Source organism: Carcharodon carcharias, chromosome 12 (assembly GCF_017639515.1).
Source record: "Carcharodon carcharias isolate sCarCar2 chromosome 12, sCarCar2.pri, whole genome shotgun sequence".
Lineage (NCBI taxonomy): Eukaryota > Metazoa > Chordata > Chondrichthyes > Lamniformes > Lamnidae > Carcharodon > Carcharodon carcharias.
Window position 1 is genome coordinate 85,248,075 of NC_054478.1, and position 18,674 is coordinate 85,266,748.

Sequence of the window (18,674 nt, forward strand, 5' to 3'; positions counted from 1 at the left end):
AGTCCCTTGATCAAAGTCACTCAGTGTCTGATAGAGGGACTGGACACTGGGAAGGGAGCCACTGAGAGCCACACCCTTGCCCCTGCTGCTGACATACCTACACCCCCCTCCCAAGACCCCACCCTGCAAACCCCCTCCTCCCCCACAATATTACTTAACTGTGGCCCGTGTTATGATCCTAGACCAGACCCCAAAGTTCTTGGTAAGATCGGGTTAAGGACCAGTATCTTATTGTTTAAAGTAAACAAAGTTTGAGATCCAAGACGCTTGCTAACAGAATAAAGCCACAAGATTCCACGAGTTTGAACAAACAAAAATAAATTTTACTATACAAGGTCAGAAAGTTAAAGCAATTTACAATATCTATCTTATATTAAAATTCAGGGTTAATATGAGTTACATGTGAATTAACAAGCAAACTGTGATTGAACACACCACACTGCACAATAAGTAGCAAATGCGACCAAGACAGATTCTATGGATTTCTCAGCAACCCACCCAGATGTCAGTAAACACTGTGGGTCAACCAATCTCATTGAAACTCAGTCTCTCTCACAGGGAATTCCAGTCTTCACTTTCAAAGATCTCACCTTGGAGAATTTTCTCTAAAAAGTCACCACAACTCAGATGGTATCAATGATAGCCTATCTCGCAGGATTTCAATCTCGTCTCCTGAAACTCTGTTCCCCTAGATTCCTGAGACTGCACTCCAGCACTAACTCACAAGCACAACTTCAGCTCTTTGGCTATGCTGAGCAGAACACTTTTGCTCAAAAGGGTTATCTTTGCAGAATGGCTCACAGCACGGAGATACCAATCTTCTGTTGCTTCCTTCAATTGCCAGGATTTCTCCTGAGCCCTCTCCACTTAAGGTCTGCCAACCGCAGCTCTTTTTCTGCTTGGAGTCTCTTTCTCTGCTCCTTTTTCTTATGGCAGCAGCCACGGCCTCCCTAGTGGCACTACTGAGCACAAGAGCTTTTGCCTCTAATTGGCTGGTAGCACTTGGTATGTGAGACTTGTGCCCCTGGGTCTTGATTCCAAGGGAAAGCCCACTGCTGGCATCGCCACTGCTTGATTGGCATGTGGTTTGGTGGGACTTCCCAGAAAAAGGCAGTGCAGGCCTGTCGCTAGCTCTGCAACTGCGGGGACCATCCCCAACACCTCAATAAGAATCCATCCACTATGTTGGGAAGAGTAAGAGTCCCAACACAGTTCCCTGGGGCACAGTGGAGAGGACATTTCTAGGAAAGGATGCTTCTCAAACACCGCTGCTTGACTTCTGTTGATTCGGAAGTGCCGGATCCAATTTAATAATGACGCCTGATTCCATAGTAGTGAAGTTTGAACAAGAACTTTTTAATGAGGAACTTTGTCGAAGGCTTTTGAAAAATCTAGTATTGCCACGTGAGTAGTTTCATCTCTTGAAACTGGAAGCTAGGTCGCTGATAGCCTATGAAAGCTGAGTTTGGATAGATTTGATCGAAATCCATTCTGACTACATATCCCCTCCCCCCACCTGTTGCTGCTGAGTGCGCGCAGAGGTTGCTGGGACGGTCGCTGCGAGTTGACCCCTGACCCCGGCTGGCAGCCACAACACGGAAGAATGGCGGCAGAGGGAGAGCGCAGGGAGTCCCGTGCCCGGCAACGGCTGCGGGTGATGGCGGGGCACTTGCGAAGAGCCGAACCTGCACCTCCACCAGCACTGAGCCAGTGCCGAGCTATGGAGCCGGGGAGCGCAGACAGTGCAACTAAATCAGCCGGGACCATCCCCAGGCGGAGGTGGGTGGCGGTTTGAATGGGCGCGGCGGGACCGGGAGTCGGGACTAGGGGGAAGGAGTTAGGGCGTCCGGCGAGGAGGTGCCCACCTCTGTGGCTGGGTTCTGGTCCAGTTTTAAAGGAGAGAGGCTTGTTTGTCTGGAAGGGCGACAGCGCTCAGAGTTTGCAGCTCGGGCCCAGGACGGGGTGGATCGGTTTTAGTGAGATGTCTAAATAATAAATACACTGATGGGGCGTGTGAGTTGCTTTCTGCAAAAGTGGAGTAACAACTCCTGATGGAGAAAACCAGAAGTAGTAAAAATTGGAGCTGTCGAGGCATCTGTACAATCACTCGTTTACTTTATTGTATTGCATAATACTGTTCAGTTGCAAAGTTTCAAATTAGTCATATGCTAGATCAGTATTTTGAACTGTGCATAAAATGGAAAAGTGACACTTGCATGCCAGTTAGTGTTGGGTTGTAGTGATAGGATGGGGTGATTGGTGGTCTGATGTTTCTCCAGCCTACGTAACTTATTTTCTGACATTACGCTGTGACATCTAGTGGTACATTCTCTTTGGAGACTTTGTTTTCTTTAAAACAGTAGGGCGCTTCAGATTCCCCCTGGTGTATCTAATCACAACTGGAAAATGGCACTAGTGCTTTTCTAAGATGCATATTTTGTGCTCTGAAGATTTAACAAGAAGTTATTTATGAAACAAATTAACTTAATTGGATACATCTACAGAATGTTTTTCTGCAAAACCGGGCAGGGAGTTTAACGTAGATTAGCATGTTGACATTGTATCTGCTTACGAATAACTAGATTAATAAAATGATTAAACTGCAAATTGTAGATTAGGAATGACAAAACAGAAATTAGTTAAAGTTCTGGTGTAAACTGCTGGAGTTAAGTTTGAGTAGTTTATAAACTGATTGAATTTCGTACTTAACATGAATATACCAGATAAACAATATTAATATATGGAAGCTATGATATCCACTTCATTAGTAAGTGAATTTAAAGTGTTACTCATGGTTTCATGTCAGACAAACGGAGTTCAGACCACTGACAAAAACAGTGCATATGGCAAGGTTTCTATGTTCAGTTATGATATAGATTATCACTTGATTTTATATGTATTTTGAGGACTGAAGATCTTTCAAGGTTCAGATGTTTGTTGACATTATTTGAGGTTCATTTTTGTGGATTATAGTTTAATCCTTCATTACAGCTTTATAATGAAGTACATGAGAATTTTGTTTGAGGATTAATTCAGCATTTTTGCCTCGGGGATTGCAGTAGATGTGCGGTCAGTGCTACTTTGTAATTGATGTGTGAAGGATAAAGAATTGTAACATAATGACTGGTAATTAATGAAATGATACTCAAGTTGATTGCAAAAATACAGCGTATATTATATGGCCATATAGTCTAGGCCACATTCAGCTGACTGATGTGAAGATGCTGTGGTTCCTAACTGAATTCTGATAATCACATAATCATGCTGTGGCATGTCAGAAATCTGGATTTGTTTTATATAAAATTGGTTTTTCAGTTCATCATTATTGAATGATTATATATCAGGATTAACAATTACAAGAACAAATAATTGTTTGGTAGCACAGAACTTGAGTATTGCTGAAAAAAAGGGATATCTAAGCTTTTTGTCTTGCACTTATCAGGACACTGCAAGAATACCAATACAAGGGGAAAATAACAATTTATACTGTATGTGAAGAGAGTGCTGATTGATTGGTAGAGGCGTTGCCATGGAGAATGCACCAATGGTGACTGACAGTTAACTGTCTAGTATTGTTTGAAATTTAAACCAGGCAGGTTGACCCAGATTGTTCAAGATATTGCCCTGAGGAATGAGTCAGCGAATGGCTGTCACTTAGTTTGTTTAGCTGAAACAGGCACAATGTGTGTACTTGTTCTTTCTGTCTGCAAAGAACAGGGCCCTGTGTATTGATATGTGTAGCTTCCTGTACACACCCATGTGCCACAATGTGAGCCCGACTGACAGTCTTAAATTTGTAATTCTTAGCACACTGAGGATTATTTAGCAAATGTTGTCCAATTGCATAAGCATGTTTAATGTTGGGCACTGTGTTTTGAGTTTTGCAGAGTCCACTTGCCAACCAATTAGTACTCAATTCTCATACAGCGCAAATTGTTGTTTTCCCCTTCTATTGGCATTCTTGTGAAGTGTCCTGATGAGTGCAAGACAAGAAGTTTTGACATGTCTCTTTTTTTCAGCAGTTGCAAGAATTTTGCTAATTCTCAAGAGATTAGTAATCAATTGTGCAATTCAGTATAAAACATCGTTTTTCATGTTAATTGACATGGTACATATTTGTATTCACTGACTGAGCTAGCATGTTTTCACACAAGTTATTTTTCCTGTACTTCAGTGAGATTTGAGCTGTTCCGCAGATGTCAAGTAACAGCCTGACAAGGTCATACTCATGGAATTATACCACACAGGCAATGTCCCAGACATCACCATCACCATCCATGTGGTGGGTGGCACAGTGGTATACAGTTGGGAGGTAGTATTCAACCACAGTCTGTAACCTTGTGGCCTGGCATATCCCCCTCTCTACCATTACCTTCAAGCTGGGAGATGAACCCTGGTTTAATGAAGAGTGCAGGAGGGCATGCCAGAAGCAGCACCAGGCACACCTAAAAATGAGGTGTCAACCTGGTGAAGCTACGACACAGGATTACTTGCATGGTAAAAGGTGTAAGTTGCATGTGAGAGACAAAGCTAAATGATTTCACAACCAACGGATTAAATCTAAGCTCTGCAGTGCTCCCACATCCTGTTGTAAATGGTGGTGGACAATTAAATAACTGGAGGAGGAGACTCCACAAATATTCCCTTCCTTAATGATGGGGGAGCCCAGTACATCAGTGCAAAAGGCAGGGCTGAAGCATTTGCAACCATCTTCAGCCAGAAGTGCCAAGTGGATGATCCATCTTGGCCTCATGAGGACCCAGCATCACAAATGCCAGTGTTCAGCCAATTTGATTCACTTCATGTGATATCAAGAAATGGCTGAAGGCACTGGACACTGCAAAGACTATGGGCCCTGACAACATTCTGGCAATAGTACTGAAGACTTGTGCTCCAGATGTAGTGATGCCCCTAACCAAGCTGTTCCAGTATAACTACAACACTGGCATCTATGCAGTGATGTGGAAAATTGCCCAGGTATGTTCTGTCCACAAAAAGCAGGACACGTCCAATGTGGCCAATTACCTCCCATCAGCCAACTCTCAATCATCAGCAAAGTGATGGATGGTGCATTCAATAGTGCTATCAAGTGGCAGATACTCCGCAATAATCTCTTTGACCCTCAGTTTGTGTTCTGCCAGGGTCCCTCTGCTCTTGGGATCATAACAGCTTTGGTCCAAATATGGACAAAAGAGCTGAACTCTGGAAGCGAGGTGAGAGTGACTGCATTTGACATCGCGGCAGCATTTGAATTCAGGAGTGTGATGGAATACTCTTCACCTGCCTGCACGAGTGCAGCCCCAACAACATTCAAGAACCTTGACACCATCCAGGACAAACCAACCTGCTTGATTGGCACCCCATCCACCATCTTAAACATATACTCTCTCCATCACCATACAGTGGCAGCAGTGTGTACCATCTTCAAGATGTGCTGTAGCAACTCACCAAGGCTCCTTCGACAGCACCTTCCAAACCCGTGACCTCCACCATCTAGAAGGGTAAGGGTGGCAGATGGATGGGAACACCATCACTAGCAAGTTTCCCTCCAAGCCATGTACCATCCTGACTTTGAATTATGTTACTGTCCCTTTACTGTCACTGGGTCTTAACAGCGCTGTTGGTGTACTTACACCGCCTGGACTGCAGCGATTCAAGAAGACAACTCACCACCATCTTCTCAATTAGGGATGGGCAATAAATGTTGACCTAGCTGGCCACACCCACATCCCATGAAAGAATTAAAAGTATATCCTGTCCACAAAAAGGAATACAAATCCAACCTGATCATTTACTGCCCCATTAGCCTACCTTTAGTCATTGTCAAGGCATAAGAGTTATCACAAGCAGCCTAGTAATAATCTGCTTGCTGATGTTCACTTTGAGATTCTCCAGAATTTATTCAAGCCTTGGTCCAAACACGAGCATGATCTGAGTTCCAGCAATGAGGTGAGTTGCTGCCCTTGACATCAAGGCAGCATTGGATTGAGTGTGGTACCAAAGAGCCTTAGCAAATTTGACGTCAATGGGACTGAGGGGGAAAACTCTCCTGTGGTTGGAGTCATACCTGATCCAAAGTAATATTGTTGGCGTTGAAGTTCAGTCATTTCTGTCCCAGGGCATCAATGCGGAAGTTCCTCAGACTGCATCCTAGGCCCAACTATCATCAGCTGCTTCAACAAATAATTTTCCTTCATAAGATCAGAAGTTGGGGGCTGTGCACCTATTGCACTCTATTCCTATTTCTCATACAGTGAAGCAGTGCATGTTCATCTTCAGCAAGACCTGGAGAGCATCCATGCTCGTGCTGTCAATTAACGAGATATATTTTCATACCACACACGTTATGCACTGGCCAAATCCAAGACAGAGCATTGTCACCTCAAATTTCTCATTTATTGGCATATCATTTCTGAGTTCCCCACTATATCAACATTGAGTCACCATTGACAAGAAACTTAGCTAGCCTCATAAATACTGTGGCTACTAAAATACCACAGCAGGCACTGGCAAAGTACCATTAATGTTGCCTTCGCAAAATCTTGTAAATCTAGTGGCAAGAAAGGAGATACAACAGCAGTGTCCTCTCCCAAGCCAACTTGCTCAGCATCGAAGCATTAATCTCTCAAAACCAGCTCCATTGAGTGGGACATGTCGTTCGTATGCCTGACACCAGACTCCCGAAGTAGCGGTTCTTCTCAGAACTTGGTCACAGCAGGAGACTCCCAGGAGGACCCTTTTAGGGATGTCCTCAAAGCATCCATGAAGAGGTCAGACATCCCCACTTACTGATGGGAGTCCCTGGCTTGTAAGTGACCAAGATGGAGATGTCGGGAAGGCACCAACCACAGGGGGAGAGATTTCGGGAGCATGCGGAGGCAAAGTGGAGATGTTTGAAGGAGCACACAAACCTCCAAATATCTCATCTGCCTGACCCTTCAAGCACCACCTGTTCTGCATGTGGCAGAGTCTGCAGATTGCACATTGGACTTTGCAGGAATCTCAGAACCCATCAAACTGGTGTGGAAACAAGATACCCTTAATCCTGAGGGACTGCTGAAGAAGAGGCCTGAGAGGGGTGGCTGACTCCCTCTACAACCTACAAGGCATAGGTCAAATGTATGATTGAATCCTGTCCACTTGCCTGGTTGGATGTAGTTGCAGCATCACTTGAAGCTTTGACACTAACAAAGTAGTTTGCTGGACTTGCCACGGGACTAATAATCCAATTCGTGCTCAAGGGACACTGGCTCAAATTTCACGAAAAATATGGCATTGAAAGCTAGTATCAGTAATGATGACCAGGAAACTGTCATTGATTGTCATAAAAACCCAGCTGGTTTGCTAATGCCCTTTAGGGAAGGAAATTTGTCATCCTTACCAGGTCTGACCTATATGTGATTGCAGACCCACAGCAATGTGGTTGAATATTAACTGCCCTATAAAATGGCCAAGCAAGCCACTCAGTTCAAGGGTTATTAGGGATGGGCAACAAATACTTGTCTTGTCAGCGATGCCCACATCCAATCAAAGAATAAAACATTCATATCAAAATCTATCCTAGTGGGTTAAACATCTGCTTTCTTCTTCATTGGAATACCATGGCTGCACATGTGTACTATCTTCAGAATGCACTGCTGCAACTCAGCAAGACTTTTTTGGCAGCCTCTTCCAAACCCATTATCTCCACTAACTAGAAGAGCAACTAGCGCTAGGAACAAATTATTCCAACCCCCCCCAAGTCTCTCACCATTCTCAATTGGGTGTATAACACTGAGCCTTCATTGTGGCTGAGCCAAAGTCCTTGAAGACCCTACCTGGCCGTGTTGTGAGAGCATCTTCACCACATGGACTGTAGTGGTTTTAAGAAGCTAACTCCCCACCATGTGCTGGTGGACTCTAGGGATGAGCATTAAATTCTGGCCTTGTTAGTGCCCACATCCTGAGAATGAATAACAAAAATATATATCTGTAATCAGTTATAATTTTTGTGTCTATAGATTTCAAATAAAACTTCTTTCTTGTTAATAGGTTAAAGTACATCTCCTTGTATACTTAAAATGAGCAATGGAAATGCTCACTGATTTGTGAAGATATAATAACTTCAATACATTTCATGTAAAGGCACTAATTGTTTGGGAAACAATTTGAAAATTACTTTTAATGAAGTATTTTCTGCTTGGTCAGGTTTCCTTGCTGAATGGATATATATGGAATAATAACTTACTCTGATCTTTGATTAAATTTTTTCATGTTTATACATTTAAAAGGGAAGTTAAATCTTCATTCACAGTCACATAGGGTTTATGCAGAGTGGCTTCCTCTAATTACTGTTTTATTGATGCCCTGTCATAAAAAATAGATACAGAGTTAAGGTTTTAGGTTACTGGGAGTTACAGTCAGTGGGAACTGAACAAGATCATGTTCAGTCACACTGCTACAATATAAGGAAGCCTCTTGGCCATGATGCTCAACTTTGAGCAGCACCATAAACAAGAAGCTTAAATGAGAACGTTAGTTTCCCAATTTGCAAATACAGTTGTATTTGTACTGTATTCTTTATATATAAGTAAGAAATGAATGGAGGCAAGTTAACCAAAGTGGAATTTCCTTAAGGATTTCAATATCAATTTTTTTTCCCTGATTGAAATAGGAGATCAGGCAAGTTTTTGGGAGGTAAATATTATGCACTTGATGGTACAAAAAGCAACTAATAACTGGACGCATTTAACATTTGTCTCTAATTGTACTGACATTTCTCTTCTTCGCTATGTGATAGACCTGTTTCTTTACACTGACAGAAAATTGTTGAATGCTCTGGAATTTTTGCCTTGATGGTTGGTTTACTATTCATTCTGCCAAAAATATATTCTATGCAATATTACAACTCGCTTGTCGATATTGCACTTATGTCCTTGGTCATCTTTCTTTATTATCTTGTTTACTTTGATACTTAAAACAGCCATTGAACTTAAATAACTGAGTCTGTTTGACTTTAGGTTGCCAGAAGCACATCCTGGCTAACCTTCCATGTTTCCCATTGTCAATGACTGCTCAAAATAAGACTTTTGTGAGCCTGTTCTCTCAAGGTAAACACTTAAGACCTGTTGCATCACTCATTGCACTGGTGTCAGCCTTGGCTCAGTGGACCTTGGTCCAAGTTAAGGGTTTGAGTTCAAGTCTTACTCTCGAGACATGAGCACATAATCCCAGTTGACACTTCAGTGCAGTACTAAAAGGATTAAACAGTCATCTCTGAAACGTGAAATATTCCATGGCACTATTTACCGTTCTCCCAGTGTCTTGGCCAACATTTCTCCCTCGGCCAGCATCGTTATGTACATTGATGTTAGGACTTTGCAAATTGGTTGCTGTGTTTCCCTAGATTACAACAATGACTACACTTCCTAAAGCACTTTATAGCCAATTTTGATATCCTGGGGTTGTGGAAAGCACTAAATGGGTCGTCTTTTCTTTCCTTTTAACGATGAGAAATGTCTGAATTTGAAGAAGCTGTCACAGTACTACTTTCTAATTTAATTTTGGAAGTTGGATGAGGCCTTTGCTGCAGCACAGTGAAGTCCAATTGGGCTTTTGCAAAACTATTTTTTAATCTGCCAGAAATTTTGGGTGATCATATACCTTAAATTCTGTATGATATAAAATACGCTGATGAACTCCGTAAAGCAATAGGCATGTATTACATATTAAAAGTTACTATTTATTGGGCATGAATTTGAGTTCGAGGATCTGTAAGACTGGAGAAAGGTATGCAGTAGTAAAATTTCTCTTGAGGCACGCCATTATTTTGGGGTCTAAGATGAAAATTTCAGTTTGGCTGACTTCAGTTTTTTTTATACCTTCATGCTTTTCAACTTTTTTCTTCAATTTTATTTACTGTTATGTCTGTTTGCTCACGTGAGGCGCTGCTTTTGGCTTTCTTGAATTTGCATGCTGCGTTGTTTCAAATTCATTTTTTTTTAAACTTTCACTTTTCTCTTTCTTCAGTAACTTTAAAATGCTATAGTTCGGACATTTTAAAAATTGAAATAGAGCGCCAACATTCTTGCATAATTTTTTAACAAATAACTACAACAGGAGAAAAAGATTTATAATTCCGAATTGTGTGGCATTACCCTGCATTGTTGCATTCATAGTATTTCCCTGATTTTATCACTTTGTTTTCAAGTTGCCTTCAATTTGTATTTTTTCTTCACTAAGTTAAATTGTAGAATTTTTGACTTCATGCATTTATATTTTAATAAAGGGAACACTTTAGATGTTAATAGTTAATGCTCCTGTCATTCTAAGCCAACATATTCTCTGACCTCATATCCTCTGATCCTCCCACGGCTTCCAACCTGATAGTCGCCTAACCTCGGATGGCCCGCTTCTACCTCCTACCCAAAATCCACAAACAGAACTGTCCCGGCAGACCAATCGTGTCAGCCTATTCTTGCTCCACGGAACTCATTTCTTGTTATCTTGACTCCCTTCTCTCTCCCCTTGTCCAGTCCCTTCCCACCTACATCCGTGATTCCTCTGATACCTTACGTCACATCAACAATTTCCAGTTCCCTGGCCCCAACCGCTTCCTCTTCACCATGGACGTCCAATCCCTCTACGCCTCCATCCCCCCACCAGGATGGTCTGAGGGCCCTTAGCTTCTTCCTCGAAAAGAGGCCGGAACAATCCCCATCCACCACTACTCTCCTCCGTCTGGCTGAACTTGTTCTCACACTGAACAATTTCTCCTTTAACTCCTCTCACTTCCTCCGTGGGCCCCAGCTATGCCTGTCTCTTTATGGGGTATGTGGAACATTCCTTGCTCCAGTCCTACTCCGGCCCCCTTCCACAACTCTTTCTCCGGTACATCGACGATTACTTCGGTGCTGCTTCATGCTTTCGTCGGGACCTGGAAAACTTTATTAATTTTGCTTCCAATCTCCACCCCTCCATCATTTTCGCATGGTCCATCTCTGACACTTCTCTTCCCTTCCTTGACCTCTCTGACTCAATTTCTGGTGATAGACTGTCCACCAATATCCATTACAAGCCTACCGACTCCCGCAGCTACCTCGACTACAGCTTCTCACACTCCGCTTCCTGTAAGGACTCCATCCCATTCTCTCAGTTACTTCACCTCCGTCGCATCTGTTCTGATGATGCTACCTTCAAAAACAGTTCCTCTGACATTTCCTCCTTCTTCCTTAACCGACGTTTTCCACCACGGTTGTTGACAGGGCCCTCAACCGTGTCTGGCCCATCTCCTGCGCATCCGCCCTCATGCCTTCTCCTCCCTCCCAGAAACATGATTGGGTCCCCCTTGTCCTCACTTATCATCCCACCAGCCTCTGCATTCAAAGGATCATCCTCTGCCATTTCTGTCAACTCCAGCATGATGCCACCACCAAACACATCTTCCCTTCACCCCCCCCCCCAAACCACCACCACCCCGGCCCGGCGGCATTCCGTAGGGATCGTTCCCTTCGGGACACCCTGGTCCACTCCTCCATCACCCCCTACTCCTCAACCCCCACCTATGGCACCTCCCCATGGCCACGCAAAAGATGCAACACCTGCCCCTTCACTTCCTCTCTCCTCACCGTCCAAGGGCCCAAACACTCCTTTCAAGTGAAGCAGCATTTCACTTGAATTTCCCCTAACTTAGTCTACTGCATTCGTTGCTCCCAATGCGGTCTCCTCTACATTGGAGAGACCAAATGTAAATGCTTTGCAAAACACCTGCGGTCGGTCTGCAAGAATGACCCAAACCTCCCTGTCGCTTGCCATTTTAACACTCCACCCTGCTCTCTTGCCCACATGTCTGCCCTTGGCTTGCTGCATTGTTCCAGTGAAGCCCAACGCAAACTGGAGGAACAGCACCTCATCTTCCGACTAGGCACTTTGCAGCCTTCAGGACTGAATATTGAATTCAACAACTTTAGATCTTGAACTCCTTCCTCCATCCCCACCCCCTTTCCGTTTCTTCCCCCTTTTTTTTCCAATAACTTATGTAGATTTTTCTTTTCCCACCTATTTCCATTATTTTTAAATCTATATCTTTTATGCCCTGTTAGCCTTTGCACCCCACCCCCACTAGAGCTGTACCTTGAGTGTCCTGCCATCCATTCTTAATTAGCACATTCGTTTAGGTAATATCACCACCTTCAATACCTCTTTGTTCTTCTGTCTGTGATATCTTTTGACTATCTGCTGCTATCACTGCTTGCTTGTCCCTAGAACCACCACCTTAAACCAGCTTATATATCACCCCTCTCCTATTATTCACTCAGTTCTGTTGAAGGGTCATGAGGACTTGAAACGTCAACTCTTTTCTTCTCCGCCGATGCTGCCAGACCTGCTGAGTTTTTCCAGGTAATTCTGTTTTTGTTTTATATCCTCTGACCTACCATGTGTAACTTTACAGAAGAGCCAGTAGTTATTAACAACATGAAGTTTTCTACATTGTCATATTTTAGATTCATATGCAGAATGGATTTATGCCACCTTAACAAGTTTATTATCTCAAGGATCTCCTTCGTCCTCTTTTGTGAAGGATGTATCAGTTAATATTACATTATGTTCTTAGGTGACCCTGGCAACTTTGCAGTAAATGCTTTTGGTGATTAGTTGTGAAAATACTAATCTGAAATTAATTTGTAAAAGTCTATTGTAGATTGATGTCCTGGACCTCTTTCTCATTGTCTTCCCAAATCTGGTGCTATTAATCTTAACTGCAGTGGAAATTTAAGTGCAACCAAAGGCCTTCATTTACATTACACTTTAGCTACTGTATTGCAGTAGTAAATGTACTATAGGCGGTAACTTACTTGAGACAAGTGCTAGAGCATTGCTATCAGTGTCACCTTTTCAAAATCAATATTTTTCCTCTGTTTGGACTATTGATATCTTTTGCGGACAGGTGGATTAGGGTTAATAATGCAAGGAAGATGTCTCCTTCTATAAGTAAAATAATGTATTTGGATAAATCTCCCAAGATTAATATTCTTGCTAACATTCAGCTCTGTAACACTGGGGATCACAAATTTATCATGACTGTTCCCTTATTTTTAGATCATTGGCATAGCATGTTTAAAGTCTAATCTAAAAACAATTTTCCTTTCATTACAGCATGTATTTTAAATAAGATCATAGTGTAAACTTCTCTTTTGTTCTGAAAGTTTTATGTCCAAATTGTAATGATGTATGTATCTCAAAACTGGACGGACTATTGTTTGTCTTGGAATTCCATTCAAGCTCCTGTAATTCAATATAAAATAATGGATACTTTGGACAGTATTTTGAGAATGGAGTTAAGGAAAGTCAGATAATTCCATAAAACATAAGATTTAATTTGTGAACACCAGTTGACATTTTTCCTCCCTTTCGTGTCCCCCAAACAAAAAATATTGAATGTGACTTTATACTTCCAAACGTAAAAACAAATAATTAAACATTGCATGTTCTTTGTATTGTTTTATCAATGGGTGCAGTTTATGTACTTGAGGTGTCCTGCTGTACATTCCCTTCTTTACACTACTTTCAGCAAGTGACTTCAGTTATCATGTCTTGCCATTCTGAAATTCCTCTCCTGAACCTTTCTGTCTTGTTGCATTTCAATTGTCTGATCACTTTGCCTAACTTGAGTAATGCAACTTTGTGTACACTTCTACTACCTCATTTTGAAACACCATAAGATGTTACATCTTACCACGTCATACATATACATCATAAGTTCAGGAAAATAAATTTCAATACCTATTTTAAAAAAAACATTTTTGCGAGGTTTAGAAGTGTTTTTATTAATCAATTTCATGAACATTGCATTATTAGTTTGTGTATACTTCACGTTTGAACATTTCCCACCACCCTGTTCAGAGTCTGTGCTAATTGTGGTGACTGCCATTTCACCACCACCTCTCGCCACTCCTCCACTGTCTTTAAATTGTCAAACTGCTTGTCTGCCATCCAGTAGTTGATGAGTAGAAATTTCCCCCAACTAAATATTGGGAAGACTGATACCCTTGTCACAAACTCCGTTCCCTAGTTACTGACTCTGTGTTTCTCCCTGCCAACTGTCTGAGGCATGACCAGACAACTTGGGTGTCATATTTGATCCAAGATGAGCTCCCAACTGCACATCTGTGTCATCATTAAAACGGCCTATTCCCATCTCTATAATAATGCCCAACCCTGCCCCTTCCCCAGCTCATCTGCTAAAACCCTCATCCATGTGCCTGTTTCCTCTAGACATGATTATTCCTGGTTGGCCTCCTACATCCCACCCTCTGGAAAGTTGAGGTCACCTAAAACTGCAACCCATGTCCTAACATGCAGCAATTCACATTCGCCCATCAATCTATGCCCACTGACCTATTTTGACTCCCAATTAAAGCACAATTTGATTTTAAAATTCTTAACCTATTTACATATTCCTCCATGGCCTTGCCCCTTCAGCTCCACCATCTTCTAAGATATGTATTCCTCCAATTCTGGCTTTTTAAGCATCCCTAGTTTTCAATTGGTTCACTATTGACAGCTGTGCCTTTGGCTGTCAAGACCCTAAGCACTGGAGTCCCCTTCTTAAATCTCCCACCTCACTGCCTCTTTCCTGTTTTAACGTGCTCCTTAAAACCTACCTTTTTGATAAGCTTTTGGTCATCTGTTTTAACATCTCCTTATGCAGCTCAGTTTAAAATTTTATTAATGTTCCTGTGAAGTGCCTTGGGACCTTTTACAATATTAAAGATACTAAGTATCTAAGTACAGGTAAAGCAAGTGCTTTTTTTTAAAGCAGCAAATAATTACATCAAGCTCAATTATTAAATTCACAGATGCTACAAAGCTAATGAGGATGGCAGACATCAACTGTGAATATGATATGCTATTGTAGGATTTGAACATTCTTGCTAATTTGCAGTTAGTTGGCTGATTTTTGAATGTCTCTACATTGAAGTTACTTATCTGTAGAAGCATTTCAGGGAGCACGTGATCAACCTTTGGAAGATACTCCCTAGGAAAAAGATGGAAGAAGATAACATTGATTCATTCAAATGCAATTAGATTTTGTTTCAGTAAATAATCTGGGATAGAGTATGAGTAACTTGAGACATGATGTATGACAAATGTAGCATGCATGGAAAGAATAGCTGTCATTGAATCTTTGATTCCCAAAGCTTTCCATCACTGGGGTTTTCCTCAGTTCATGTCTAGGTCTGTGGTACTCCCAAGTCCCTTTTGGGCCTCCACTTCTCCTAGCTTTGCACCATTCAGAAAGCACCCTGTTCTATCCTTTTATAGGTTAAAAATTGGCTGAGTTCTCGCACATGGGGTGGTGGTGGCATAGTGGCATTGTCACTAGACTAATATTCCAGAACCCCACCGTGGCAGATGGTGAAATTTGAATTCAATAAAAATCCAGGATTAAAAGCCTGATGATGACTGTGAAACCATTGCCAATTGTTGTAAAAACCCATCTGACTCACTAATATCCTTTAAGGAAGGAAATCTGCGGACTGTACCTGGTCTGGCTTACATGAGACTCAACCAGGTTGACTCTTAATTGCCCTTGTTCAGAGGGCATTTAGTGATGGGCAATAAATGCTGGCCTAGCCAGCAATGCCCATGCCCCATGAACAAATACAAAAAATTTACATTAAGATCCATATGCCACAATTTTTTCCAACACGTACTTTAACCCAACTGCAGAAAATGCTCTCTAAATCTGATTGCACCAGTAGGGCAGTTCCATTTTCCTCATCCATGTATGTGTATTTGAGATATGGAGTAGGAGCCAAATTATGGGCAGTTTTCTACTGTTGACCAATTTTCACAGGGAACTGGAATGATATTTTGTCTAAACTAATTTAAACTTTGCACACGTATGCTGATGCCGCCACCTCTCCCTCACCACACCGTCCGCTGTTGCTAAATTTTCAGACTGCTTAGCTATCATCCAGTATTTGATGAGCAGAAATTTCCTTCAATTAAATATTGGGAAGACCAAAGCCATCGTTTTCAGCTCCCTCTCAGAATTTCATTCTCTAGCTACCAATTCCATCCTTTTCCCTGGCAACAGTCTAAGATTAAGCCAGTTCGTTCGCAACCTTAATGTCACATTTGACCCTGAGATAAGTTTCCAACTTCAGTTGTGCCATCACTAAGTAAGACCACCTATTTCCCACTCCAGAACATCATCCCTGTCTCAACTCATCTGGGGCTGAAACTGTCATTCCTGTCATCATTCCCTCTATGCTTGACTATTCCAAGATTTTTGGTTGGTCATCCACATTTTACCATCTAAACTTAAAGTCACCTAAAACTCTGCTGCCTGTGTTTTAACTTGCACCAGATCCTGTTCACCGAACTGTGCTCACAGACCTATTACGTTGGCTCCCGGTTGACCAACGACTTAATTTTAAAAATCTCATCCTTGTCCATGTCGGACAAGTAGTAACTAATTTAATCCCACTTTACAGTTCTTGGTCCATAACTTTGTGGTTTATGGCATTTCAAATGCAAATATGTGTGTTTTTAAATGCTATGAGGGTTTCTGCCTTGATAACCCTTTTCAGGCAGTGAAAATTGCATCTTTGTGATGTCAAGAGAAGTCCAGGAATTTGAACTCAAGTTTGATAGAAGATCTAGATTCACATTTTTCTAGATCTTTTCCACAGATTACAGAGCAAAAAGCAGCAGCAGATTATAGATACAAGCAGTCTTCTGTTTTATTCCAACGTTGCTCTGTACAAATGAGGATTTTCCGATGGAGAGACTTATATATTTGGCTCTTTTTCGCACTGCAAATAACCAGCTGTGCAGGCTGAAAATGAGTAGCAAACTAGCACCTACAAGTGGAAAGCATGTTAACTATTTTCACCCACTCGATGCGTCACATTGATCTGTTTGAGCCTGCCTGTCACAGAGCTGAATATTGAACCCAAGTTGGAGGAGCTTAGCAAAGTTATTGACTTGCTGGCCATGGGCACAGCTCCAGGTGCAGATGCTATACTGCCTGAACTCGAGCATGGGAAACTGTCACTCCTGCAGCATCTGTATAAACTTCACTGTCTCTGCTGGAGGGATGGTGCAGTGCCCAGGATATGCGTGATACAAGGTTGTGACTCTGTACCAGACCAAGGATAACTGCAGTGACTGTAACAACTATTGAGGTATCTCCCATGCTGAGCATCGTCAGAAAAGGCCTGTGTTGCCCTTGGCAGACTGCAGATCCTGACTGAACTCATCTATCTCAAATCCCAGTGTGGTTTTAGAACTGGAAGATCTATAGTTGACATGATCTTCTCGGTCTGGCATTTGCAAGAGAAATGCTGTGAACAAAGGAGACCACTATATATAACCTTCATCGATCTCACCAAGACATTCGACCATGTGAGAAAGGCGGTCTATTAAAGCCGTTCGAGAAAATTGACTGCTTGTCAAAGCTACTGAATCTGATTTCTTTCCATGACAACATAATGAGTAAAGCCAGCTATGATGGGGCACCATTGGAACTCATTGAGATCTGCAGTTGGGTCAAACAGGATTGTGTTCTGGTACTCATATTCTTTGGCAAATTCTTCAGTTTGCTGCTGTAATATGCCTTCAGGTTGTCAACAGAGGATGTCTACTTACATACCAGAACTGATAGAAAGCTGTTCTGCCTTGCTCACCTGAGATCCAAGACAAAAGTGTGCCAAGTCCTCATCAGAGAATTGCTCTACACTGGCCATGCTGCACTAGTATTCCATGCCAAGGAACACCTTCAGCGGCAAATGGACAGACTCGCTCACACCTGTAAAATGTTTGGCCTTGCTAGCAGCATCAAGAAGACAGATGTCATGTATGTTGCCCTACTGCCATCTATCAGCATTTATAATGTGATGCTGGAGGTTGTTGATAGCTTCACGTATATAGGCTTTACAATCACCAGCAATGGTGATGCTGAAACGCATTGCAAAAACTGCAGCTGTTATGTCCAAGCTGAGTAAGAGAATGTGGAGCAACAGAAATCTGACAGAGAACACCAAACTGCAAGTCTACCAAGCCTGCATTCTCAGTGAACTCCAGTATGGTGGTGAGACTTGGACAACATATATTAGGCAGGAGAAAAGACCGCACAGTTTCCACCTTCACTGTTTCAGAAGTATTCTTGGCACGAGAAGGTCACCATATTTCCAATATGTGGATAATACATATGTTATATTTAAATCTGTAGCAGCAGGTGATAATTTCCTTACATGTCTTAATGGGCTCCATTCTGCTCTCAAATTCACCTTTGAAGTGCAGCAGTCAAACTCCTTTTCCTTGACGTACTAGTTGAGAAATCCACCAGGGATTCTCTACCACAGCCTACCACAAGCTCATCTTCACTGGTCAGTATACATGTTGGGATTCTTATAATTCCACACACTATAAGATTGGCCTTATCAGCAACCTCATAAATAGGGCCCAAGCTGTTTGCTAACCATGCAAGCTTGATGCTGAAGTAGGATGCATCAAAGACATCTTGTGGGATAATGAAGAGATTGTTTTGCACTGTGTATCGAGCAAACTCATGAACGGGCCCAAGGCCATCACTTTCAGCCCTGAAAAGTCCCCAGTCTACCTCGGATTACCCTGGAAGGGCAAGGTATCTCACAAATTTGAGCAACAGGTGAAGCTAGCTGTTT

The 18,674-nt window shown here is 42.2% G+C and overlaps 1 protein-coding gene across 1 annotated transcript in view; it reads left to right on the top strand.

Annotated features, from left to right (window-relative positions):
- The first annotated feature begins 1,555 nt into the window (after positions 1–1,555).
- Positions 1,556–18,674, top strand: part of agps (alkylglycerone phosphate synthase) — a 153,310-nt gene continuing 136,191 nt past the window's right edge. Inside the window, exon 1 of the mRNA XM_041201287.1 lies at positions 1,556–1,779. Within this exon, the coding sequence (XP_041057221.1) occupies positions 1,604–1,779 (176 nt within the window). The 5' untranslated portion in view covers positions 1,556–1,603. The remainder of the gene's footprint in view (positions 1,780–18,674) is intronic.